Source organism: Camelus bactrianus, chromosome 25, assembly GCF_048773025.1.
Source record: "Camelus bactrianus isolate YW-2024 breed Bactrian camel chromosome 25, ASM4877302v1, whole genome shotgun sequence".
NCBI lineage: Eukaryota > Metazoa > Chordata > Mammalia > Artiodactyla > Camelidae > Camelus > Camelus bactrianus.
Window position 1 is genome coordinate 36,069,368 of NC_133563.1, and position 27,828 is coordinate 36,097,195.

A 27,828-nucleotide genomic window follows, 5' to 3' on the forward strand; every position below is an offset into this window, starting at 1 on the left:
GGAACTGCAAGCCGGAGGGAAAGCTCCCATGAGCCGAGCAGTGATTTATTCTCTTACCCTTCAGAGCACGCGCTTCCTTAGCCTTGATCATCTTATCATCTTGTAGCAGGAAAGTCACTGACACTGAGGGCCTGGCACAGTGCAGACTCTGCAACCTCGCTGAGCTCATGTAAATTGCAACATGACTATTGCAAATCTTATGTTGAATCAATTAAACTCGGCGTGTGTTCAAATCTGAGACGCCTTTGTTCATTGACTCACCCATTTAATGAGCACCACGCACTAAAGACACAGAAATGTCAAGGTGTGGTCTCCACTCAACAAAAGTTTACAATCTTTAGCAAAGCAAAGACAAAAACAGACATATATCATAGGAAGTGTGCCTCGAACATTAAGCAAAAAAAGTATTTTAATGGAAAGTTGATGGTTAGCCCAAAACAGTCAAACACTGGTGATACATACCATGTTTTCCACACGGAGTTCAAACGGCATTGGGTTATACACCATCAGCTGAACTTCACACACATCTCCCTGGACCCACTGGAAGTCTAGAGACACACACACACAGGAAGCCACTATTAGCCGGCGCTGCTGCATGTTCACGTGCTTTCAGATGACTCCTCCGGCCCGTTTACTTTTCCAGTGAGGCAGTCGGGTGTGGTGATCACCTCGAGATAAACAACTTAAAGGTGGTTTTACTGCTAGCTTTATCCGAAGCAAAGCAAGCCATCACTGCCCCTTGGACGCTTTGTGACTGATGTTTCTCTCCCTTGGTGCCAAACGCAGCTTCACGAAACTGAAATCAACCCAGACAGCACTGTTCTTGATGCAGAGCCTTAGGTCACGAAGGCCTTCACGGGCCCATGGGCTGGCACTCAGGAAGATGGCACTGTGGTCAATTTTGAGCAGCACACAGCATGAACCCCCTTTCCCCGCCCCGAGACTGTGAGGGGAGGTGGTGGCTTCCCCTCCCTGACCTCTCCCAGGTCAGCTACAGTTCAACACCTATAGGAGGCAGAATTCCAAGATGACCCCCAAGACCCTGGGCCCCTGGTGTACACGCCCTGTGTAATCCTCTCCCCCCAAGTGCGGTCTGATGGTCAGGTTATGTCATGTAACAAAGGTAAAGGGATTTTTTGTATGTGATTAAGGCCCTCGGTCAGTGGACTCTGAGTTAATCAGGGGGTTATCCTGGGAGGGCTTGGTCCCATCAGACGAGCCCTTGGCTCACTAAACAAACCTACCCTAAGTTAAAAGATTCAAAGTGCAAGAGGGCGTATGGAGGAGGGCTTGTGGCAAGGACCCGAGCGCAGCCTCCGTGAGCAGAAAGTGGTCCCTCTGATGGCCAGCAAGAGAGCGGGACCCTCAGCCCCACAACGTAAGGAGATGAGTGAAGAACCTGATGGAGCCTGGAAACAGATCCACCCCAGTCGGGACTCCAGATAGGGACACAGCCCAGCTGACACCTGGGTGTGACCCTGCAAGACCCTGAGCAGAGGACCCAGCTAACAAGCACTGGACTAATGATGGCAACAGTGAGAAAACTAATTTGTGTTCTTTAAGCCATTAAGTGTGTGGTCATTGGTTACACAGCAAAAGAAAACAAACACGGTCCCCCTCCCCACTTCCACTGCCCTGTCCCTTCAAGACATTCCATTAGGCAACTCAGAAGGGACTTCCGGATCAAGCAACACATTGGGCAGATGCCCCAGCCAGCCCTTCACGGTGACCTGGTGAGGCAGGTACTCAAGGTCCAAACGGGCCAGTAAACCTGCTGGGAGTCACCAGGACATGGTGCAGCAGGGACTCAAGCCCAGGGCGGTGAACTTACAGAGGTGTTGAGAATGGACCCTAGTGGTTAAAGGGTTTTTTCTGGAGTTGAGACTAAGATTCACCGATTAGAATTCTTCAGTTTTGGTAAGCTTTCACAAAGACACCAGTTTTTCCAAACACTCTGCACTGGGCCCCACACACAGAGACTAAGCCGGGTGCCCCCAAAACTGTGACATACAAACCAGAGCCAGCATCCTGGAATTACACAAAATGAACAAGGAGCCCAGAAGGTGAATTAGCTTTAAAGATGCCTGCGTGACCACTGGGCCTCTGGACGATGCACTGAAATGTCACCTTCATTCACCAGCAGGGAACACTGCCAGGCTGAACGTCCGCCACCTGCGGCCCCACTGAGCCAGAGTGCCGTCTGTCTGGGCCCAAAGCCTGTGCTCCCCTCCCTCTGCCGCCCTCCCCCTCTTGGCTCCAGAAACCCAGGGCTCCTGCTTCCTCCATCCTGCCTCTCCTCTCCCAGCCTCCGGGCCCTCAGGCAGAGAAGCTTCATGGGAGGCTCCCAGAAGTCACTCCCCAGAGCACACGGTGCCCACAACGTCCCGTCACTGGCGTTACTGAGCCCTTCACTGGCTCCGCGGTCAGCACCCCAGCCCTTTCTCGCAGCCAATGAAAATGTTGTTTCAACAGGCTGCTACACCAACAGCTAAAGAACTGTCTTCTCTGTCAGTCAAAAGAGCGTGACTTTAAATCTCATGTTCCTGGGGTTCTGAAAGGAGCTGTCTGCACTAGCCCAGTCCTCGTCACTACAGGTAAACCAAGATCGATCCCCGATCACAGCAATAGTTCTTTTTTCTGAAAGGAGAGCATCTCCCTCCCGAGCTGGAGTGTGTCAAAGCACACGGTGGGGGGGGCGGGGGGGTCCCTTCCTCAATATTTTGTCCAGAAGCCGTGGGAAGGAAGAGCGCTGAGGGCCACCGAGCACCCACTGTACCGGGCCCTCCCTGCTCTGGCCTGCGCGTCCCCGAGCATGTTCTCATCCGCAGACGGAGCAGCTTTCGGCGGCTTTTGTTGACAAGCTCGCCTCTTTCCACCAGGCCAGGGCACTCCCGATTCCTCCCTGCAGCCCAGCACCTACACAGGGCACACAACGGCTACTCAGAGCCGAACAGGAACAGCCGCCAGGCACTGTGGGAACGTGATGTCACCTGAGCCTCGGAAGAACCCCCTCAGGGTGCTTCTCACCACCCCCTCACCATAGACAGCACAACCACAGCCCAACGAGGCCAAGCGGCAGCCCACGGCCATCCGACAGCTATGGCCAGTCCAGGCCACCACATTCCCTCCAGGGCGGCTGTTGACCTCGGCACGACACCTGGCCACACCACCAAGTCCCAGCACAAATCACACAAAACCCCTCACCCCACTATGCCCTCTCACGGGACACGGGCAGCGTCACCTCTGCCTGGGGTAACGGGGATGCTGGTGACGCGAGCCACGTGCAGACAGAAAGACTGGTACCTCATTCCAAGTCAGACCGGAAAGCAGGCGCAACAAGTGCCCTCCGGGGCCTCTCCCCCTCTCATATTCTGCACCCCCTGCTGTAATGACCCCCCAATTATACACACAGGTTCACTCATAGAGACTGTGATTCTGGGTTAAAGACGTGATTATTCAAACCTCTAGGCAGGCACTCGTTGATGAGTCTATTGCCAAAAAGATATTAGAAACCACAGAGTAAAATCACATTTTCCTACCCATCGGTATTCAACACATAACATGAATTTTGGTTGAAGTTTCTGTTACATCCCAGAAAAAAATCCTGCATCAACCACTGAATTTATCCCCAGCCCAGACGAACAGGTGCTTCTCGCTGTCACGAGGAACCATATTGAAAGGAAAAGTCCCTGGGCTTCGAGTCTTGAACCAGGGCCAGGGCCAGCCACTTACTAGCTCTCTGAACTAGGCCAGGATTTATATTCACTCAGGCTTAACCTTCCCACCTGTAAACTGGGAACAACACCTGCAGCGCCAGGCAGTTAAGAGAATCACTGAATGAGGCTGAAGCCCCTGCAGCAAATGCAGAGTATTCTTTTCATAAAAGGAGGCTTCAGCAGTTTTTTAAGATTAGAGAGAAAAAAATGAAGAGGCAAGGCCAGCTCCACGGGCTATTTTTCAAGGTCATTACCCCAAATTTTTTCCTTTATTTTCTTCTTATTTTAACTGGAGCCCTCCGAGCCACACCTTAGAGGCCCACCTGCTCCTCAGGACAGCTCTGCTCTCTGAGTGAGCGGCCTCTCTGGGCGGGGCAGCCCAGGGATGGGGGAGCCCCAGGGGAGGCACAGCCAGCACACAGCCCTGAGGCTGGAACCAGAAGGTCACACTGCTGGCTGGGCCTAAACAGCAGGAGAGGAGAAGGTGGGAGGTGAGCGTGAAAGGCAGACGGAGTGTGCAGGGCAGCGTTAAGAGGTGCGTGCCGCCTGCTCCACAGGTGCGGGTGGGGTGCAGGTACAGCAGGACACCCCCATCCTGGGAGGTCAGGGTGCCTTCTCCTACATCGAGGGTTTAGAAATTAAGAGGAAAAAGAGAAGACAGAAAAGTGAAGCAAGCACTGGATTTCAGAAGCAGAGTATAAAAGTCCTGCAGGTCTTCCACTGAAACTGCTCGCGGGGAATCGGTGTCACCAGCCAGGGACGGGGCTCTCCACCCTTTAGCTCTGTCACTGCAACTTGCACCCACCCCAATCTCAAAGTGCGAGGGGCCCGAGGAGGGGGAGCTGATGAGGAAGGAGGCCTGCAGCAAGGCCAGACTTCAGGAGGGACCGGAGGGGCAGGGTGGCGGCACATGTGAGCGTGGGAGTCCACTGTGAGGAAGCGGCGGGCGGGCCGCAGGCTGGGAAGAGGCCAGGGAGCTCAGCATGCAGGGAATCTCAGGATGAGAGAGTTCCGCTCCCAACCCACCTCGAGACACAATGACGTCGCTCCTTGTTGAGTCACCAGGCCTCTCAGGAGTGGCTGTCATTAGCACAACACAAAACAGGGGCTGCCAGTGTTCAAAACAGATGATGATACAACGTCCGAATGCCCCCGTCAACCCCGAACCTCCTTAGATGATTCAGAAGTCACTCCAGCCTTGGAAAATAACTCTGATCTCCAAGAATCTCTCTTCTGTAGTTTACATTAAGTCTCATATAACAGAGCTCTTCCGGTTTCTAGATTCCACAGAAACCACCTTTTATGAAATAGATATTTTCAAAACTCTGATCTATAGGCAATGGCTTGACAGAGGCAGCAGAGGTAGAAGAAAGCTCTGTGGGTTCACATGGGCACGAATGAACTGGAACCAGGTCTAAGGACCTGAAACCTAGCAGAGCCGCGGGGGCCGGGGTGGGGGGGAGGGAAGGGTCAGGAGCTGGGGCGGCCGCCTACCTATTTTCTTGCTCCGCTCCTCTCCGCGGCCGTGTGCCACAATCGGGGAGTAGATGAAGGGGCTCTTGGTGGACACGCTCTGACCCAGCAGGCTTTTCATCTTCTGCGGCCGGAGGCTGGCAGGAAGATTCAACAGCTTCACGCGCCTATTGTTTCAAAAAGGACAAAAATACTTCAACTGCCTTGTTAGTTTGGCTTCAGCGTAAACATGACCAAACAGAAGGACTATAAATCAAACAGCGGATAAACCGAGGGAAGGAAAAGCACTCAACTCCGCAGGCCAAAGCAGAGAGGGCTGCCCGCGACCCCGCTGGGCCATGCCGGGAGGAGAAGCCCAGGACTGGGCAGCGGCTGGGCCCTGGGCCACGCCATTAGAGCCAGAGGGTCCAGTGGAGGCCTGGGCTGCGCCATCTGCCAGCTGTGCGCCCGGGGGCACACGCCCTGCCTTCCCTCAACTTAGGCTCCCGGTCCGTCAAATGCAGATAAGCTCCCTCCCTGACAGAACCACTGCAACGATTCAACTAAGTGCTCTGGGTACCAAGCCCACCCTTCAACACAAGTTGAGTCCCCTCTCTGCCTCCCTCCTTCCCGACACGAGGCCCACGGCCAGCAAGAGTGCACCCCTGACCTGGACGACCCACAGCACCACATGTGAAGGGCACAAGCACCGCTGGCTTCATCTATGCCTGATCGTCCATCAGCACAGCCCAGATCTCTGTGGACGTCTGCTAATCGACACTCACGCCCAGCTCAATCAGCTAGCCTTACTGCTCTACACCAAGCAGAAAAACAGCAAGGTCCCGTGTACAGCACAGGGCACCACACTCAATACCAGGCAACAGCCTACAATGAAAAGGAATGTGAAAAATACACATATACATGTATGTGTAACTGAATCATGCTGTACACCAGAAATTAACACAATATTGTAAACCAACTGTATTTCAATTTTTTTAAATTTTAAATAAAAAAATAAATTTTAAAAAGAGTTAGAAAGTAGACTCTAAAAAAAAAAAAATCAGCAAGCCTTACTGAAGGTTTACAGCCTGTGGAGCCCTGTGCTAACCACTCACACATCACCCCCACCAAACCCCACAGTCACCTTCCTAGCTCGGGCGCTGTAGGCACCGCCCCCACGGGTCAATGAGGACAGCAACCCAAGGAAGTAGGTGTGCTGCCCAAATCCCACAGCTGGAAACTGGGGCAGGCAGGAGGCAGGATGCTCTTCAACTGTGACCTCCCAGTGGAGCCACTGGGCAAGAGTGGGGATAGGATCTGGACTGTCCAAGGCTGAGACTGAAGGCCCAGGGGGTGGGGGGTAGCTGGCAGGATGCATACTGCTCCTCCCCTCCCCACCCGCAGCCTCTTTGCAGGAGGTGAGGCCAGACGGCTGTGAGGGGAAGCAATGCACGACCCTCCGAGACAACACCCTTGCGCCAGCCTCCAGCCTCCCCCTCTGCCGCGTGGCGGTCCTGGGGGCCAGACACAGAGCAGGCGGAGCAGGTGGACCTGGCCTGGATCACAGTAACCTCAGGAGGGTCAGCTGTCCTGGAAAGCTGGCAACTTGCATCAGGCTTCATGCAAGTGGGACGTAAACCTGTGTTGTGGTGAGGGTTCACTTTCCTGAGATTTCAGGGATAATTTTTCTGCCACAGCACAGGCGAACCTACAGTGACTAATAAAGATCCCTCCAGAAGAATCCACAAAACCACGCCTTCCTCAGCTGGAAGGACTCTTAGACATCTAGGGCGATCCTGTCCTGCGCACAAGCGGCCCCACCACACTCAATGGTCATGGCCAGCTCCCGCGTCCGGCCCCGGGAGGGTCAGGGCCACCGCCTGATTCTCATCCGTGCCCACAGTGACCCAAGGCAGCAGACGGTGCTCCCAGTCAGAGCTCTTCAAACCAAGGACTCCCTCTTGCACACCTGCTCCGACTCCCTGGTCCCTGCAACCGCCCTCAGTATCGTGTATTGTGCAGGAGCAGGATCACTTTGGCTTCTTTGTTTCCGTTCAGCTGTGAGCTTTCCCAGGACAAGGGCTCCCAGGGCCTCATTCATCTCTAGTCCAGCACTAGTGCAACACTTCAATGCGCAGCTCTCAGTGAATGTTGAGGAAAAACTCCCAAAACCTGAATTCCATACTCAGCTTCCAGATCTTTCAAAACTACACTCAAGGCTAAACAGTTTATCACTAACAACTGCAAATCTCAGCGCTCTGAGCACATTCAAAATATACCTGTTGCACTGCACCAGGATGAGGATGAGCAAATCCTGGCGCTGGCCAAGATGCCACCTCTGTTGGGCATCTGGTGTCCACGCACATCCAACCAAAAGGGATTCGCCTGCAGCTGGTGCTCAGCTGCTCCTGAGAAGCGTCTCCAATCAGCACAGACCTGACTGCAGCCAGAAGGACCTACCAGCTGGGCAACAGGCACAGATGACTCCATCTCTCCAGACCTCAACTTCCTCACTTACAAAATAGGAAAAATAACAGTTACCTGATCATGTTGTGCAGAAAGAGGACACCGCCTCTCCCTGATTCCATGTTTTCATGGAGGGGGACGTCCTCAGAGCAACAGTCCTGACCTCGCGCTGCCCCCCGTCACTTCTCCTAAGGGAGGTGGCAAATCTGGAAGGAGAACTGGCGTGTACACCATTCAGGCCCTTCTCCTGGGGCCTGCCTGTCTGCCGACAGCACATATCCCACCCTGCTCTCTGCAAGGACTGAACGGGGCCTGCCCCATTAAGGAGCGTACGGTTGCCCAGTTCTGCCAGAGGCTGGGGACCATCTGGCCAGCCCTGAGCCACACCGGGCACTGTCTCTGCCATCTACCTGAGGCGGATGCTTCCTTCTGTTGATTCCAAACTCAGGCAGGGAAAGGGAGTGGTCTGAAGTAGAGCTCTTCAAACCTTAGCAGGGTACTCTGAGGACTAGCTGAGCTAGTATGTGTAAAGCCCCTGTAACAGCACCTGATGCACAAGTAGGCACACACAAGTCTTTCTCTTCCCTCCTTAAAATGGCACTCATTTATAGGCAGAGAGCCAAGTTCCTGGTGCAAAGATTACAACATGGCACTGGAGTAAAGAAACAAAAGCGCTGGTCCCAGTGATGCTGTGAGCATCCTGCTGAACCCTGGACCAGCACCGTCAACCTGAGCCCCCGTGTTTAATCATCTGTAAAAGGACCCCATTTGCTTGCAACACAGATAGCTTTCTACTCCATGTCATCGTCACCACCTAAAAATGACATGTCATCTGGGATTCCAGGAATCATCAGAGAAGTTCCAGATCACATAATACGCCCAGGAATCGTGAGGACACAGTCAGCCAGAAAAGGAGCCCACAAGCAGTCGCGGCACTCACTCATAACCCAAAACTGAGCATCAGATGTCCATCTATAGAATGTATGCCAGAAAACAATCGTTCAAGGCACCTGACCGAAAGGACACGTGACTCACTGAGCATGCCTCGCTGTAGACCTAGTAACACCGTACCGGTCTGCGAAGTGGCCCACAGTAAAGCAGCGCCCAGGGAGGAAGCGTCCCAGGCCAGGGTCGCTTCTAGGGGTCCCATCTGGACGCTGCTGACATTTCAGACCCTGGCCTCTCTGTGTTCTCTGGTTCACTGGGGCCACACGGGGCCGGGGCGGAAGGCGACGCAGCACAAACTGGGGAGAACGACACAGGGAAAAACAGCTCCTTTTCCTCCCTTGGTTTTTGACCCCTCAACCTTTTCACAGGAGAAACACATCTAAGAACCTCGTGGACATCTCTGCACAGACGGGCGACGGCTAAAGCTGGCCACAACTGCCCACATTTGGAGGGATGGGGAGGTCGCCCGTGTCCTGAGCCCGGGCGTCACAGAGCAGCTGGTACAAGGTGGTAGCGCGAGGCCACCTGCTGGGACTCCTCAGTGATGCTGCACATTTCTTACAGCTCTGGTCTGAGAAGGCCACAAGGTTGTGGGCTTGGCGACTACACCGAGGGTGACAGAAGATTCGGGACATCGGTAAGAACCAGGGCAGACGGTGGAGTCGCATCCTGGCTGCCATCCGGGGGCTGACCCTGCCCTGCTTCAAAAACCAGGAGCAACTGCCCCGACAGCGTGGCCTCTAAGCTCGTTTTTGAATAAAATAAATACCTGAAATCCTTCCTCAAATACAATTAACTTAAAAATTTAAGTTTTAAAAGCAGTGAGGCCACTCAAAGCAACCCCAAGCTCCTTCTGACTAGAGGGTTTTGATCCTTATCAGTTAACGCGGCCTCGTTAGCCTGGCTCTCTGCCAGGCTGAGGGGCTGAAGGTCAGTTCATCAAAGAAACAACTGGCTCGTCGCCCCCACCCCCACCTCGCCCCAAATCAAAGGCCCACTGGTTTCCTGGAAAGGCCATCTAGACTCTGCTCCAATTTCCTCTTTAATAATTCACAGCTTGTAGTGTGTGAACAACCTACACAATTACTGTTGGCTTTTGTGTCCATGATCATTCGTGTGGGGAATTCTGTAAGGAGGAACGTGAACTCTGCTGTAACCCTGGATGGCAGGAACTGGTACAGGTTGACAGCCTCCTGGCACACAGGCTCCTGGCACATCAACCATTAATGAAATCCCTGGCCTTGACCATTGAGCCAAGTGCATCTGAGGCACTCAATAAATCTTTGATTAACTGAATATTAGAACAGAATTTTAAAAGGGGTATATACATTGGCCCTTTTTTTTTTTCATTATTAACTTGCATCATGATGACTTGAAACAACTTCGCGGTGAGCCCAGTTCGTGCTCCCAGGCTACACGGAACAAGCTGATATTTTCCTGTGAATTGATGAAATGGTTTTATTGTCAAAAAAGGAAAGTCCTCAACAGAAAACAGTGGCTTCAATCATCTCTTCTAAAACCAAAATTATAATGATGATGCACCACTGACATTAAATTAGCTCATGTCCAACAATTCTGTTCAGCAGGTCTGATAATCTGCTCAAAGATGTGGACATTTTTCGAGAGCTTCAGTCTTCAAATGTACATGTTCTGAGCTCCTCCCGTGGCTTCAGGGGGTTACCTGCAGGGCCTGACTTGAATTTTTTTTAAATTAAACTGATACAGGCTATGTTTTCCAGGCATAGGTCTCTGAAACATTTGGTTAATACATTAAAATAGTTCCAGACTGGTTTTCTAAGAAAAAACATGGGCCCGGTCCAGAGGTGCCACATGGGCCCCTTCAGAGATATGAGGAACACGGACTATACAAGAGAGTGGCAGTCCCACACACAGTAGGAACATGTAACCGTCCCACACGAAGTCACCTGCCAGGCTCAAGTTCTGACTCGACACCAATACCGCAGTCGGCCACCTCATCAGCATCACAGAACACCTACCATTGTCTTTCTTTTATTTTACTCTTGCCAAAAGCTAACTGACAAGAAATCACATTCATCAAAGATTAGGGCTAGCATTTAGCAGGCGACAGGGCAGAGGGAACACGGGCCCAGGGAGGCAGAGCTGGAGTGGGGCAGGGAGGGCCCGTGGGGGCTGGGGCAGCAGCGCAGCAGGGGTGTCAGAGCTCCCCCTGGGGACGGAGGTCAACCGTGGGAACAACTGGTGACAAACGGGGGAACTGACCAAATAACTAACTACATTGAGGACAACGGGAGACAGGTTTCCCACTGTCTGAGAAGGGAGTTACAGATTGGAGAAAATGAGAAGGAACCCTAAGGTGCTGGGTGGAACTGAGGTAACGGTGTGAACTCATGGCTTCCAGTGCATAGAAACAGATGCAGAAATAAATTCAGACGCAAACGTGCCTGTGACTGATGTCTGCACGTAAACACATCTCGCCTGGTTCTACCCACTGAGAGCAGCAACACCCCAACAGCAACGAGCACACACAGCACCCAGATCTTAACCTGAATTCCTTCCCCACTGAAACGATCCAGGGCTCTCTGAAGAAATGGCTGGCTGCGGGGCTGGAGCAGCAAAGTACAAGCTGAACCCAAGGCATCCTTTTGTCCCAGAAAAGGAGAAAATGCTCGAAGAATGATGGGCACAGCACAGAGGACACAGGAGCCAGCGGGAAGGGGCTCCCACCAGCCAAATCGGGGACAATTTGAGCATCGGAGCAACGATAAAACAGATTAAAGGAAGCAGACGAGCAGCCCGCTGGGTCAGAGAGGGTCCCAGTAAAGCAGTCACTTAGCTCCGGGAGGCACTGTTCCGAGGTAAGGCTTTTTGACTTGGGAAAGGAAGCCACGGGGACAAACACGAATCTATCACTGTTCTGACTCACAAGCGCTACAGTTAGGAAGCCAAAAGCCTGGGGCGAGGCAGGCGGGGGTGCCGCTGTGGTGGGCCTTGTCGGCTGCCTCCTGACGGGCACTGCCCCTTGTCTTGTGCCTGACAATTCCTCGGTTTTGTTTTAGGGGAACTACACACAGCCTCCGCTCCGCCACGTGGTTGGGGGGCTGATGCAGATTGGAGCCCGCAGCCCCAGCAGCCACAGGGGAAAGCAAGGGGCAAGTACGGAGGCTCCAGAAGAAAGAAGCTGCACCTTGTCACACAGGCAAAGCAGGCCACGCACGGCCTTGTAAACCACGCAGAGCAAGCAAGTTGGATTCTGGCCTACAGCCACAGGAAACAAGGCAGGCAGTGAGATACTCTGACTGTCCAACTCCCAGAGACACTTCCTTCCATTTTGCCGTGTGCTAACGCTGCGGGGGCCGAGGAACCCAGACGCTGGACTTCCTGAACCTAAGCTCAGGCAGTACTTCTCTCCAGTTCCTGATGACGTCAGGGAGGACTGGCGCAGTGAATGAGTCACCGGGATGGAGAGGGCTTATTTCTCTAGCTCAAAGTCTCCAGGAACTATTAAAACACATAGTCACGCAGAGAGTGGGGAGCATATAAAACCATATTTTTAAAGAACAGTCCACGACCACAGCGGACAAGAGACTACCCGGCACCAGAACCCAAGGCCAGGCTCCCAAGAGCTGCTGAGAGGGACGCTCCCCACCGTGGGCCGCGAGGACCCCGACAGTGAGCGCCGCTGCCACGGCGGTGCCCACGGCACGGAGGAGACTTTGCCTAGGGGTTTTGATATTTAAAACTTTCTATTCCAGACATTTCTATACAGAAGTTCAAGCCAAGAACAATTCTGAGGATATTGTGAATTTAGGAAATGTTTCTCTTTGGGGAAACATATCTTCAGGAAAAGGGAAAAAAAAAAAAGAGTATTCGCCTAAATGTTAAACTATTATGCACCCAATCTGTGCTAGCTGACGTGTTTAAACAGACAAGGGATTAAAATGTTAATTTGATAGGATTTTTTTTCCATCAACACGCTGCTTGAAAATGTAGGTATAAAAATGTCTGCATGAAGAAAACTAAGGCTTACTCACAGCTCCCTGCTTCACAGGCACCAGACCAGCTAAAACCAAACCAGTAGCCTGGGAGGGACAATTTTTCACCCATTTTCTTTTTTTTTTTAATTTTTTAATTTTTTAATTTTGGGGGGGGTAATTAGGTTTATTTATTAATTATTTTTATTATTAATTATTTTTTTAATGGAGGCACTGGGGATTGAACCCAGGACCTGGTGCATGCTAAATGCTACCCATTTTCAAGATTAGGACACTAAGGCTCACAAAGCCCAAGGTCCAAGGTCACACATGAGTGAAGACTAAACCCCAAGGCTCTGACTTCAACCCAGGGCCACCTCTGTGACCCAGCCTGGGGCTTTCCCTCCTCCATCCCAGTGATCTGCCGGCACTGACCCCCCAGCTCCACTGACAGAAGGCTGAGCACTTGAGGGTCTAGATGCAGCACCCACAGCCCAGAATGTTCTCTCAGGTTCAAGATATTCTGTATTGGAAGGCTGTCTAAACCTAAGGATCCAGGTCACGATACAGAAGGAAAATGATTAAGAAAAGCTTTTCGAGTTTTTAATTTTTCAAAAAATGAATCATGCCTTTAATCCCACATCAAACACACTCCACTTGAAGTCTCACTCACAGACAAGCCCAGCAAGGACCCAGGGTCAGTGTGTATCAGCCACTGCAGGACAGGACTGCCACCTGCTCCTCAGGCCTCCCTGCAGAGGGGCTGCAAGTCTGCTCTGAGACATTCTGAGTAGCCTCAAGAACTGTGGCCGCACCTCTCAGGTCACAGCCTAGCCTTCTGGACGGGACAGCCCGCCAAGTCTGCCAGCTACTCCATGCATGTCCACCAGGACGTCTTAGAACTCAAGGGCAGCCCGCCAGCAACTTCTGTGCACAGCGACCCTTTCTGCCTGCATTTCTCAGGAGCACACAACTCTTACTTTGGCGACAAGACCATTTCATCCAGCAGAACCACACTTGCCTCCGAGAAAATGCAGAAAGAGAGAAGACGCACATTCATCAAGCATAGGACAACACTTTAACACGCTATTTGACTGAATCCTCCTAGTCACCCACTGCCACGGGCTTTATTTCTCAATTCTTTTTGACCAAGCAAACTGATGCCCAGGGAGGTTAACCGATTTGCTTTCGTAAGCGGGGAGTAACTCTTCTCCAGATCGGCACCCCGGTCAGACCCAAGGCAGGCGCCGGGGCCAGAGCACACCTCCCGCAGGGCCCCCTACCTGACGATGGGCAGCTTGGTGAAGGGCACGGGCGGCAGCGGGAGGCCGTCCGGGAGGGCGATGAGCTCCATGGTCCCGGGGCACTTGGACGTGTAGTTTTCCAGGCTTTGCGTCACGTCCTTCTTTTCTAACGAGAAAACAAAAAACAAAACGAAGGTTGTTAATACTGAAGTAAGGGGTGGAGGGGCTTTTGTTTTGCTTTCTTTTAATTTTTGAGCAAAAATAACAATTTTAACCCAATCCCTGACAGTCCAATGAGTCCAATCTTCTGACAGAAATAAAGGGACAGTGACCACAAGAGATAAAAAGAAAATAGAAGTTTATTCAATTTATTTAAATAATCACCAGCAGCTGCTCCATTTAAGGGCCAATGGATAAAAAGGAAATTAAGTTACTATCTCTGAGGAGATTTCATTTCCAAGAGAATAAACCCTTATCAAATTCCAAGAAAGTCAATAGGCAGGCAAGACTGGAGAATCAGTAATATTTTATTACTTAACAAATATTTTTCCAGCAATCACTAGCTCAGTGGAAGAGCACACGCTTGGTGTACACGAGGTCCTGGGTTCAATCCGCAGTGCCTCCGTTAAAGAGTACTTAGAAGACAAAAGGTGTGAAGCAACTGCGTGCTGGCTGGGTGCCCTCGTTCATCCAAGGGCAGGAGAGAATCACTCTTTGTACAAGAGTAAAATAAAATAAACACACATACTCTGCCCACACAGTGCAGAATAACAGCCACTGATTCTCCAACAAAAGCCAGGCAGTGTCACTGGACCACCTCCCCGCTTCCCTGGTGTGCCTTCCAGCAATGGGAACAGCACAGCAGCGCTGGGTGCCGCGTGCCGACATGAAGGCTGTGCCCTCCTGAGGTGGTTCTCCTCCATTATCGTCTGCTTCGACACACGGCCAAAGCCACCATCCAAGGCACCCCCTGACTCCTTGCCCCTTAAGTCGCTTTTTCTTCACTGATCAAGTCACCGTTCCCTTTCTCTTTTTTAACCTTCCCTGAATTGACTCATTCAGGCCCTCACTCATCCAGCTGTCATCAGACATCTACTCTGTGCCCACAGCACTGGGCACCGGTCACACGGAAGCACTGCAGGCTCTGCTTTTGAGGTGTCCCAAGCAGAAAGAGCACATGCAGTCAAAGCACGACAAGGAGTTACCACTCCTCATCAGTGCCCTCACAGAGGCAGGATCAACACTGGGGGAAGAGCGCACTGGACACCGAATTTTGCCAAAGAAGGTTTTGTAGACAAGGCAACATTTGGTCTTTGCCAAGGGTCACAGAACTCTGGAGGCAAAAACAATGAGTGGTTCACAGCAGCACTATTCACAACAACCAAGACACAGACACAGCCTAAATGTACATCGACAGATGACTGGATAAAGAAGTTGTGGCATAGTTATACAATGGAATACTACACAGCCATAAAAAAGAATGAAATCATGCTATTTGCAGCAACATGGACCTGGAGATCATCATTCTAAGTAAAGTAAGCCAGAAAGAGAAAGAAAAATTCCATATGATATCACTCATATGTGGAATCTAAAAAAAAAAGAAGACACAAATGACCTTATTCATAAAACAGAAACAGACTCACAGACATAGAAAACAAACTTGTGGTTACCAGTGGGGAAAGGGGGTGGGAAGGGATAAACTGTGAGTCCAAAATTTGCAGACACTAACTACCATATATAAAATAGAGAAACAAGTTTCTACTGTACAGCACAGGGAACGATATTCAGTATCCTGTGGTAACCTATAATGAAAAAGAATACGAAAACAGATACATGTATGTATGTGCATGACTGAACCAACATGCTGCACACCAGAAATTGACACAACATTGTAAACTGACTGCACTTCAATTAAAAATAAATAAATAAATATCTGAAATTTTAAAAAAAACAAAAAAAAAAACAGCGAGTGCAACATCCGGAGGTCTTGCGGTTACAAGGGAAGAACACAACAGTAAGGACAGAGGGGGAACAACAACGCGTCATTACAAGCTGTACACACACAACAACACTGGACAGAGAAGGTGCCTGGGGCACGTGCAGGAGGGACCTGGCGACGGCCGGGAGCATCTAAGGGTTGAGCGGTGCAGGGGGCACAGGGAACCTGACGGAAACAGTGACATGGCCGCATGGGGAGGATGGCGCTGGCCTGGCAGCACACTGACTGCCAAGTACTCAACATACGGCTTCAGCACGGGACCTTCTATGGGACACAGGGTCCACGAAGACTGGTGACAGCTGCTGGAGGAGTCTCACTCCTGAGAGGAGAGAGTGAAGGCAAGCTTGCTGGGCAGCAAAGGCAGGCTTCCTGCTGGGGGGGGCGAGGAGAGACACAGACACAGACAGGAAGCCTAACAGCAAGTTCAGGGTCTGCTTTAGGCCATCTGTACCCTATTGTCTCTTCCCCGGAGACCAGCGCTGTTCTGAGCACAGAGCGAGCACCGCGGAGGCACCCGCAGTCATTACCACCATCACACGCACTGAGCGCGTGTTCTGGGTCACATCTCGTACCAGGTTCTTCAGATTATAAAGTCTTCAAGGCAAGAGACCCTGCTATACAGCAGAAGATCATACATTTTTTTTTTAACATTTTTCATTGATTCATAATCATTTTACCATGATGTGTCAAATTCAAACATTTTTTTATCCATAATAGGTATGCAATACCCTCCCGCAAAATCCCTGCCTAGAGGGCAGCGTGGGGTTAGTAACCTCCTTTTAAAGCTGATAGAAAATGAACGCGGGGCAATCTGGGAAATGTGATTATGGATTGGTGTTAAATGCTACCAAAAATAATTATTAATTTTTAGGTACAACATTAACATTATGGTTATATTAGAAAATGTCCGTTTTTTTTTGTTGTTGTTTGTTTGATTTTTAGCAACGCATACTAAACAGTGAAGGTGTGAAATGAAATGACAGCTCTGGGATTTTCTTTAAAATAATTCAGCAAATAGGAAAAGTAGGAGATAGAGTAAATATATGAAAATCTTGATAATCACTGAACCTGGGTGACTGTTACATGGGGATTCATTTTATTATTCTTTGCATCTCTGTGTTTGAAATTATTTCATAGCAAAAATATTTAATGATCTTGAGGAAGTGAAATGATTTGTTCAAGGTCACCCAGAGAGGAACAGATTTGGGATTCAGACCCCAGATGACTGTGTCTTCCTGTCCTCACAGCTTAGGCCTGACCATGGATACCCGGTGTCACCAAAACACAGAAAAAAGAGCTCAAGGCCATGGTGGCTGCTAGCCTTTGGTCCGTATGTCCAGATGTCTACTTCTCACTGTGTCCTCATCTGGCCTTTCCTCAGTGTGTGGGCACAAGGGGAGAAAGAGTTCTGTGTTTCTGCCTCTCCTTGCAGGGCACTAACGCCATCGTGGGGGCCCCATCCTCACAACCTCATCTAAATCTCATCACCTCCCAGGGACCCCACCTCCAAATACAATAAATCACATTGGGAGTTAAGGCCTCAACGTATGAATTTGCAGGGGACTCAAACATTCAGCCCGTAATACCAATGTATCTTGTTCAGTTCCAATCAGAACATCCAACAATTATTTCAGCCAAACCAGAGCACCAGGTGAGCTTGAGAGGTTTTCCCATCCCAGAAATCAAAGAAATCATGCAAAAAGAACACCTTTAATAAAAACTGAGGTGCCACCTAACTAGACTATTCCTTACACAAGCAGAAAATATGATCACCAAAACTTTTGATCACAGGCAATTTGCCATTTCAAGAGTTGACAATGACATGAAAACCAGCACACTGTGATTTCACAGTTTATCTATTCTTGTCTCTTCTAAGTAATAATCTGAGACAACCACGTTTGCATTGTCAGTTATGCTTTTATAAACCGGCAGAGAACAGGAAGGGGAGAAAGAGGTGTATCTTTTCTTCCAAATCTGAAAGAAGACGCTGAAGAAGGCTGGGGGGAGAATACAGAGGGAAAGGTACAGGTGTGGCCTGGCACAGCGTGAAATTACATGTTCAGAATCGATTCTGACCCCTTCACTTCTGAAAGTAAAGGCACACCTGGTCTTTGAATTGCTCGCTGAAGAACCTTACTGACCCTCCCACATCATCGTGCTGAGATCTCTCAGACGGTTCCCAGTGAGAAGGCCCCCTCTTGTCTACCTCGCTTCTAAACAAGTTAAAAACAAAAAAGCTAAAATGCCATCTTTAGTACCATGAATAGGCCACATTGAAGAACATGACACGTCTTCTTAGAAAGTGCACTTCCATCCTGACACTAAGAATTGGGCAGACAGACCCTCCTACCCAGACACAGGCTGTGCTGCACTGGACACATGCCCCAGCACCCGCCCCAGAGAGGCCAGGCCCAGCTTCCAGCACAGAGACAGAGGACCATTTCCCAAGGGGAGGCAGCACAGGGCGAGGTAAGCTAAAGGAACACGCTGCTCACTGGGACCAAAGGTGGCAATCAGGTAAGTCATCCTGCCTCTCGGGGATGAAGCGGGGAGGCCTGTCGCCACTCTACCTGAATTCCCCTCATGGGAAGGGGACGTTAGGGATTGTGAAGAGACTGACTCTCCGTTAACAAATGAGTGCAGCTTTGGGAAGATATTTCAAAAAGGCAAAATCGCTTCTCTCTCAAAACCCCCAAGCAAGCCTATCCTCCTGCTTCTCCAGCCAAACTGTCACGCGGCCGTTCCCGGGACTGGAGACTGATGCTCCGCTGGTCAGGTCAGGCCTGGGTTCAGAGTCCCCCAAAGCACACGGGCCTCTACGAGGGAAGCACTGACGCACAGAGAACGGAAATCAGGGTCGTCTTCTTGCGGTGGGGGGGAGGTCGACGTAGGAAGGCCCTCAAGACCCAGCACTCACTACCCACCCGGAAGGCCTTCCCAAGCCTCCACTCGGTGCTCAGCTCTGTGGTGTTTGCTCTGGTGACTCAACATACAGGGGTCTGTCTGCTTCATAAGCAGCAATGGTCACAAAGCGCTTCATCCCCCATGATCAGGTGACCGCTTTGCCTGTCCCCCACCCCCACACTCTGACCCCCACAGCAAACTTCCCACGTGCCAACGTCTAACAACTTATCCTCTCCACTCAGTCTGAAAACATCCTTACATCCTTAATGATGACTTTGTGCACTACTTACCTTCTCCTTGGGCATTAAAAAAGAAACAAGACGAGTGGTGCAGAAGACAACTGTATGAGCCTCGGGCACCGCAGGCGGGGATGTAAGACGGAGCAGCCGCTGCGGAAAACAGCATGGCGCTCCTCAAAAAAGTTAAGCATTGAGTTGCCATGGGACCCAGCAATTCCACTTCTGGTAGACACCCAGAAGAACTGAAAAGTGGAGATGCAACAAGATACCTATAACCATGTTCACAGGCACATCACTCACAATTGCCAAGATTTCAAGCCCAGGCTTCTCAAATCTAGTGCTCCTCCCACCATTTGGAATGACTTCCTGGGGCATCACTGAGCCCATTTTACAGATAGGAAATGTGAGGCTCAGAATGGTCGGTCACGTGAACTCTCCTGGGGTCATTCAGGTAATAAGTGGCTAAATGATGAGCTATAAGCTCAAGCTCTATGCTTTTTCCATTTTGTTACGCTGCCCACCCAGATTGCCTCAGCATGGTAAAATACAGAAGAAAACACAGGTATCCGAAACATGGTATCTGGCAAGTCCAGCAAGAAAAAAATCAGCTCATACAACCAGGCAGCATAATGGTCCAACTAAAAAGACCGAAACGCCACGTGCCACCACTGCAGAGATTAACCGCCTGCCAAACCAGCAGATACAGAACGCGCCCTGTCATGCCCCAGGAAAGCACGCCTCTCCTCAACAGAGCGCCGACTGACTCAGGTCGGCCTGCGGTGAGCCGCCTTCACCGCCTGCCTTCAGCACTGCTTTACGCTTGTTTCTCACTCACTTTACGCAGCGACAGGTCAGAGGCCCTGATAAGCAATCATTCAAGTACATCAGGAGACTAAATACCTTCCCTTGTTCTTTTCAAGTATATAAACACGTTCTACCAAAATGAATGGCAATTATGTTAAGCCATCAACTTATTACATAACCACCTATTTAAAACGCTACATAGAAAATGTTTAAGTATCTGTAGGGATCATGTAACTCCCAAGAGGGAAAATTACCTTAAGAATAGGAACTTAATAAACCATTTGGAAGCATCCCCACACCCAGTTATGAAGCAGTGGTTAGATCAGCTATGGAACAGAAACATAATGCAAACGAGGGCAGTCATTAAAATGACATTTATAAAGAGTTCGCAGTAATATGAAAAATGTCTATTATGAGATAAGGAAAACAAGGATTCAAAATAGTATTTCTGAAATAAATGCAATTTCAAAAATTCACCATTTTTTTTTTGAAAAATAGAAAACAGTACAAAAGAAATACACTAAAATGTTAAGTGTGTGTGTTTGCCCACGTAGGATTATACACATTTTTTCCCTTTCTGTTTATGTCTTCCAAGGTTTCTAAAGGGAGCATACTTCATTTGCACAGCAAAAGCTATTTTAAAAACACTTAAAATTGGGGGAGGGTGTAGCTCAGTGGTAGAGTGCATACTTAGCATGCACAATGTCATGGGTTCCATCCCCAGTCCCTCCATTAAATTAAATAATAATAATAACAAATGAGTAAATAAACCTAATTACCTCCCCCAAAAAACAAGACAAAACAAACAAACAAAAAACTTAAAACTGAATTTTCAGGAAGATGTATAAAGAAAAAGCAGGGTTTGTTTACCAGCATTCCGGAAGAGTGAAGAACAGTGCGTCCTGAAATGTCAGTGGAGTCAGGCACTTCTGAGGTTCCTTGTTCGGACAGAGCATTTCCTGCAGAGACACTTACAGTCCTTCCTGCCCCCGTTCAGTGGTCCTTGGCAACGCTTAGGAACAGCAGCAGCAGCAGCCACGTACATTTAATGAGGACCTACTATGTGCCAGGCACCGTGCCAAGCACTCTCCGGTGTTATCTGATTAAATCATCCCAAAACCTTACATAAGAGGCACCGCTGTTCTCCCCATTTTACAGATGAGCAAACCGAACCTCGGGAAGGTCTTCGTCCCCGGTCAGCCTGCCTCCCCTTCTCCACCAGCCTCTCATTTGTAACGAGTTGCTATGGGCTCGGCCACCTCCCTCTCTTCTAAGACTGTTTCATATTTCCCTCAATGTCCCTTCAACAAATACTGAGTATCTGCCCTGTGTAAGGAAAATATCTACCTTAAAGCACTCAAATGGACCCCACATTCAAGGGCAACGTGGTCTCACCCCTCAGTCTCCTTCACGCCCAGTGGGGCTCAATTAATACGTACTAAGAAGTAACTCGGGAAAGGCAATGGTAAATTAATTCATTTCCACATTCATCTCCTCTGTGAAAGCGCTGTCCAAAATGATGAAGATGAAAGGTGAGTAAGTAAGACAGTCTGGTCCCCAAGGAGCCTGTGGTCCAGTGGGGGAACCAGGCAGGGAAACTGCTCTCAGGACGTGATGAGCTGGTGCTCAGCTGAGAGCTAAGCCAGGTAGTGAGGAGATGAAGAGGAAGGGATTACTACCTTCTCAGTAACATGGGAGACAGGACAAGTGCCAGGACAGAGCAAACTGCCACAGGACAGCATGGAACACATGAGTTTTAAATTCCACTGCCAATTCTGAAAGAGAAGTGCATGTATAACTTACCGTAAGCTGTTCTGACCTCTTTGTGGGCCACAGAGATCAATTCAGTGGATAGTGACCCACATCCCACGAGATGGGACAGGTCACGGTTCATGTTCTGGGCTGAACTGTCTCTCCCTACACCCCAAATTCATGTGTTGAAGTCCTAATATCCAGGACTTCAGAATACGACTACATTTGGAGAGATGTTGGTCCCAATCCAATTAGACTGGTGTCTTTATGAGAAATGGAGATTAGGGCATGGACACACACACACACACACACACACACACACACACACATACACACAATCCAATCAGACTGGTGTCTTTATGAGAAACGGAGATTAGGACATGGACACACACACACACACACACACACACACACACACACACACAATCCAATCAGACTGGTGTCTTTATGAGAAACGGAGATTAGGACATGGACACACACACACACACGCAAGACCACGTGAGGACACAGGAGGAGGTGGTCATCTACAAGCCAAGGAGAGAGGCCTCGAAAGAAACCAGCCCCGTCACCACCTTGATCTCAGACTTCCAGCCTCCAGAATAAATGTCTGCCGCTTAAGCCCTCTAGCCTGTGGCATTTTGTTACAGCAGCCCACGTTGACCAATATGGGACATGACACACAGAACAAAGGATGCACAGGACGGGACTCCATGGAAGCTCTAGAGAAGAGCTTGTGCAGTTTAGAGTCAGGTTAACAAATGCTTTTAGACTTTTAAGCAGGCTGAGGCCTGCAGCCAGAACAACAGGATACTAGGAAACCACAAGGGGGCAAAAGGAGGGCACTGAGCATGACCCCTGCACACATCACCTTGAGGGGCTGAGCAGACCACCCAAGCCCACCTTCTCTCCAGCCTGACCCTGGTAAACAAGAGCATGAGAAAAACTCTCTAAATAATTATGCAGTTAAGCAGGCACAAATGCCATTACAGATACCAGATGGTCACCGTGATGACAACAGGGTCCTGCCTGGTTACTCGATCACTTTACAGCCTGGGTGGAAGACAGACAAGAAATGGGACTTGGGCGACAAAGTGGTTCCTCAGACGTACCACCATGCCCCAGGCCGGAAGCGGCAGTCCGGAAAGTGCCGTGGGCACTTGGTGCAGCAGGTGCCGGGCGAGTGAGCAGAAGAGCAGGACCCCCCTCAGAGCAGCGCCCTAGGGACAGTTCTTTGAGAAGGCGCAGAAGGCTCTTTTTGCTATCACCCAGGACATTCTATTTGGTTCACCTAAAGCTTGGCAAATTAGTATTTTCCCATAACTAGTAAATCCACTAATGCATCTGTGATTTTGACTTACTGATAGTTTCTCTCCACCTCATTATTTTACGTGTGTGGCTTCTCTACTGAGAACGCATTTCATTAGCAGGTACTTATTATTTGACACTATGCAGTATTTATCTCTTCAACACAGAACTAAAAGGAAGTCAAAAGCTTGCCTGCATTTCTGCTGGGTTTTTGTTCAACCCCTTCTGTCTATTTCTGAACAAAAGGAACTGTATAAATTGCAATGGAAACAAATTATAGTCCTTTATTGAAGAGCTCCCACCAGAACTCTGTAACACAGCAATTCGTGTGCTCAGCCACCCTTCCCCTCCACCCAGGTGAAAAACGGAACACAGTGACTCAAAACTTCTGAAGAAACCAGAGATCATCTGGGTAGTAAAGCAAGGGGAAAGGTGCATGGCAGGAAGGGACAACAGGAAGCTAAATAACACATATTGCCTTCACAATATAAAACGTATGGCCTCATCTTTGGGCAGAGCTCATGCTGCAGCTCTTCATGCTTTGCTAAAAGACAGAAACTCACATCTAAAACCTGTACTCCTGGGCACATATCTGGAGGAAACTGTAAGTTGAAAAGATACATGCACCCCAATGTTCATAGCAGCATTATTTACAGTAGCCACAACATACAAGCAACCTAAATGTCCATCGGCGGATGACTGGATGAAGAAGATATATACATACATACATGGTGGAATACTACTCAGCCATAAAAAAGAATGAAATCATGCCATTTGCAGCAACATGAATGGACCTGGAGATCATCATACTAAGTGAAGTAAGCCAGAAAAAGAAAGAAAAATACCATATGATGTCACTTATATGCAGACCCTTAAAAAAAAAAAAGACACATGTGAACTTACTCAGAAAACAGAGACAGATTCACAGACATAGAAAACAAACTTATGGTTATCCAGGGGGAAAGGGGATGGGGAGGGATAAATTGGGAGTTCAGGATTTGCAGATACTAACTACTATATATAAAATAAGCAACAAGGTCCTACTATATAGCATAGGAAACTATATTCAGTACACTGTAATGGCCTACAATGAAAAAAAATATACGAAAAGTAATATATTATATATGTATAAAAGAATCACTATGCTGTACACAAGAAATTAACACATTATAAATCAACTATACTTCAATAAATCAACAAGTAAATAAAACCCAATAGGAATTTCCTATGACAACTTGTTACCTCATTCAATTATTTACTCTACAATCTTTAGTAAACACCTGTTACATGCTGAGGTTTGCTAAGTTCCTGTCTAAGGGGACACGTTATTCCCTTTGCATCTTATGAGTGATAAAATCAAAATGCAGACAACAAAAACATTAAAATAAGTTTTTTAAAAACCTATAGGTTCTTCATAGTGAGAACAAAACACAACACAAAGGACTTTAAACCAAAACTTGTATTAAAATTGGTCCATATTATAAGATATTTTCAATGATTATAGTAATGTTCTTTACCCATAATCTCTGATACCAAATAAAATCTAGTAAAATAACGCATTCTTATTTTCATTACCATTTTACGATTTACTTAAATTCAAAAAAAAGAGAAAGAACATATATTTTAAAACCCAGTATTATAAAAGATGACCAGAAAAGTACATTTTAATTCACAACAGTCCAGAATTATCACAAGAGAAAGAGCACGGGGGTCGGGGACAGAGAGGTACGCACCTTACACTGCGGGGCCTCCGTGTCTTCCGGTCTCCACTCCCTCAAGGTCACTGCTGTGCTGACGGACATGGCGTCTGCAACCTCAGATTTCACATCAGGATCTTGTTTCCCAAAACATTTCACTAGATCTCTAACTAAATGTGCCACAACTGATACAGTTGTGCATGACTTTCATACAAGTCACTGTACAATGCATAAGAAATCTCATGGGGCCCCAAGTCACAAAGCTGGTATGGGAAACGCTGCTCCCCGTGGACAGAGCACTAAAGGATGCAGAAATTCCCAAGGGCAGCGATCAGGCTGCAACGGTGACTCTGCATCTTACTTCCTGACCAAACAAATCACGACTAACGAGGAGAAAGGAGGGAGGCTGCTTTTTAGAAACAGGCGAAGACCCAGAAATGGCCTCAGTGAAACCCGCCCACCAATAACCTCTACTTGTCGAAGCCTGCTTCTCAGCCTGCGGAGCACACCTCCTGCACTGGCCTGCCAGGGGTCCTTGCAAAATACAGGCTCCTGGGTCCTGGATCCAAAGGGGGGCCCTGCAACTGGCACCAAAAATTCTAAGTTAACTGTCGGCTAAGCATTGTTCTCTTCCAAAATATAAGTATTTCTCTGACGAGCTAAGCTTTATCTGAACCAAATAACCATACCCACACCCAGCTGAGTGATGCGGGGAAGTTCAGGATGGGGGAAGGAGGAGAAGCTACTTGAGTTCCACATGTGAGAGATGCAGAACAGAGAAGGAAACCCCAGAGGAGGCAGGTCCCCATCCCCTTTTCACAAATGGGGACAGTGAGGTGCAGAGAAGTTAAACAACTTTCCCACCTGGATGGTGAGCAGACAAACACTGAGCCCTGCCCTCACCGTTCCGGGAACAGACTGATCAGGACAGACAGAGCCCTGCCCCAGGGAGCTCGTGCTCCAGTGAGGAGGGAGGCAGAGGACAAAAAGGCAAAGGAGGTGACGCCAGGCTGTCTCGAAATCGCTTCCGAGCTCAGTGAGTGCTTCTCCCCACTGATGAAATACGTGTGTCATCATCCCAACACCAGGGGGCAGCAGCGCAAGGCTGCCTCGAACGCGCCATCAGCAACTTCAGTGACCACAAGGGAGCAGTCACTCACTGGGCAGCTCAACAAATCTCTGTTGAGAGGTGTCAGGGCAAGTGGCTCCCCTCCCTCTCCCACATTAGGAGTTGAGAGGCCAGGGGTCCAGCTTGTTCTGCCACTCGCTGTGAGGCTGGGACAGGCCACCGACTGGGTGGAACCTCAGCGTTCACCTCTGCAAGGGGCCTTGTTCAGCTTTGACCTTCAACAGCCTGGTGGCACCAGAGCACAGGGATGTCAGAGAAGGAACGCCGGGACCCCTCCTCTGGACAAACAGATCCTTTGAAAGGGCCTTTGTTTCCATCTTACAGATGGGATCAGTTCCCTGGCAGGCACTGTTACAAACCTAAGGAGCAGGAGATCCAGGTCTCGGACTGAGCCTAGTCCCTGAGCCGGAGCACAGCACACACTCTTTCCTACACATGCCTTTTTCCCCCAGAACTCATTCCCTCCACCTCTCCCTTATCGTGTGCTAAAACCTGCTCACTCCCAGGGCGGTCCCAGCACTTCCTGCCTCCTAATGAAAGCTCTCACCCTCCCTGGAAGATCCAATCTCTTCCCTCTTCTGGGTTTCCTTAAGACCAAACCCACACAAACAGTCTGGCCAGGGCTACGTGTGACAAGGGGCAGGGGGTGGGGAAAGCGGGAGGGACGAGCCACCTCACGGTTCCTGTCGCTCCTTCAACATCACTCAAACTATGAGCGAATGACACGGTCATCTCAGGGCAAGTTTTACTGAAACGTACCTTCCAAGCAAGTGTCCTGGCGTCCCATTCCCCTCTCCTATAGTATTTCCTGAGTGTCACTGATCATTGTGGTCACTCACTCCACAAATATTTCCCACACACCTACGACCATTCTAGGCGCTACGAACATACAGTGAGCAAAGCGGAGTCACTGCTTTCTTGGACAGTACGTTCCAGCTGGGGGGGCGCTGGCTGGGGTGGAGAAGACCCCTGAAGGAGAAGTTCTAGACTCTTCTCCACATGACCCAGGGTTGGCACCAGCAGCCATGGGGCTTCACGCTCCTCCACACGAATGCAGCAGACGAGAGGAAACCCCTCTCCTCCCAGGCAGCTCAGCTTCTTGGCCCGTAACTTGCCCTGATGGCCCCGAGGGGCCTGACTTTCCCAGAGGGGATTTATCGGGAGAGGAATCATAGAATCAACCATCGAGAGTGGGTCAACTCCTCCAAAACTGCCTACCCTGAAGAAGAGTCAGGACACTACTAGAAAATGCAGAGAGAGGCGGACGGGGAGGCCACCCACAGAGACCACCACGGGACAGAGATGGGAAGAATGGCCACGTAAAAGCAGGGGTGAGAGCTTTACCGATGTTCTGAGACAGGAGGGGAAAAAAAAAAAGGAAACAAAGACTTGACATATTCAAGAAACAAAAGGACGGACAGTGCGGGTCCATCGCAGGGAGCTTCCTACCATCTGTTAACCGCACACGTGTTGGTCTGAGCTAACCCTCTGGAATGTAAAATGTATTTCTCAAAGTTCCAGCAAGTTTCCAATCACAAAGTATGCTAAGGAGATTTATCATAAAATGTTTAAGACAGGTTTTCCTGCAACTTTCAGCTTTAGTTCAGAAACAAGCAAAGCCCTTTGGGGAGGTGTCTGAACTCTTGCAAGCCTGATGCACACCATCAGGTGTGCCACAGAGCAGAATGTGTTTTAGTTGACGACGTACACATCCTTGGGACCAGGGCTACATGCTGGGTTCTAGGCTTGGCTTTGCCCTGAATAATGGGGAGACTTTGGGCAAAGGACTTAATTAGCATCGCAAAGTGTTACAAACCTCAGCACGGAGGCCTGGACACCCTCTGCCTCCCAAGAAATGAGAATCAAATGAGGCGAGAGACAGGGAAGTACCCAGAAGGCTGAAAAAGAGTTTCACATAAAAGAGGCACAGTTAGTAAACAGGCACACAGAAAAAATAGCCAACCTTGCAAGCTACCCAGGAAATACAAATTAAAACAATAAGGCAGCATTCTCTACTTGCTGAATCCGCAGCACCGCTGCTGGCGGTATAATTAGAGCAATCCTTCCAGAAGGCAATTTCCAGCGTGTTTCAGCGGCAGTGACAACGGTCCCCACGGCTGACCCAATAACCCCACTCCTGATAAACTCTCTCCTGCTCAGACAGCAAAGGCCTGAGGACGCCACGGCATCCTCAAAAGCAGCACCGGTGAGCCCAGCAGA

General features: G+C 49.4%; 1 protein-coding gene across 3 annotated transcripts in view; it reads right to left on the reverse strand.

Annotated features, from left to right (window-relative positions):
• The window catches only part of TRAPPC9 (trafficking protein particle complex subunit 9), a 404,238-nt gene that overhangs the window by 315,813 nt on the left and 60,597 nt on the right, over positions 1-27,828 (reverse strand). For all 3 annotated transcript variants that reach the window (XM_074353143.1, XM_074353142.1, XM_074353144.1), the window contains 3 exons: positions 13,819-13,945; positions 5,211-5,356; positions 463-548 (listed from right to left, as the gene is read on the reverse strand). In XM_074353143.1, coding sequence (XP_074209244.1) covers positions 463-548; positions 5,211-5,356; positions 13,819-13,945 — 359 coding nt within the window. The remainder of the gene's footprint in view (positions 1-462; positions 549-5,210; positions 5,357-13,818; positions 13,946-27,828) is intronic.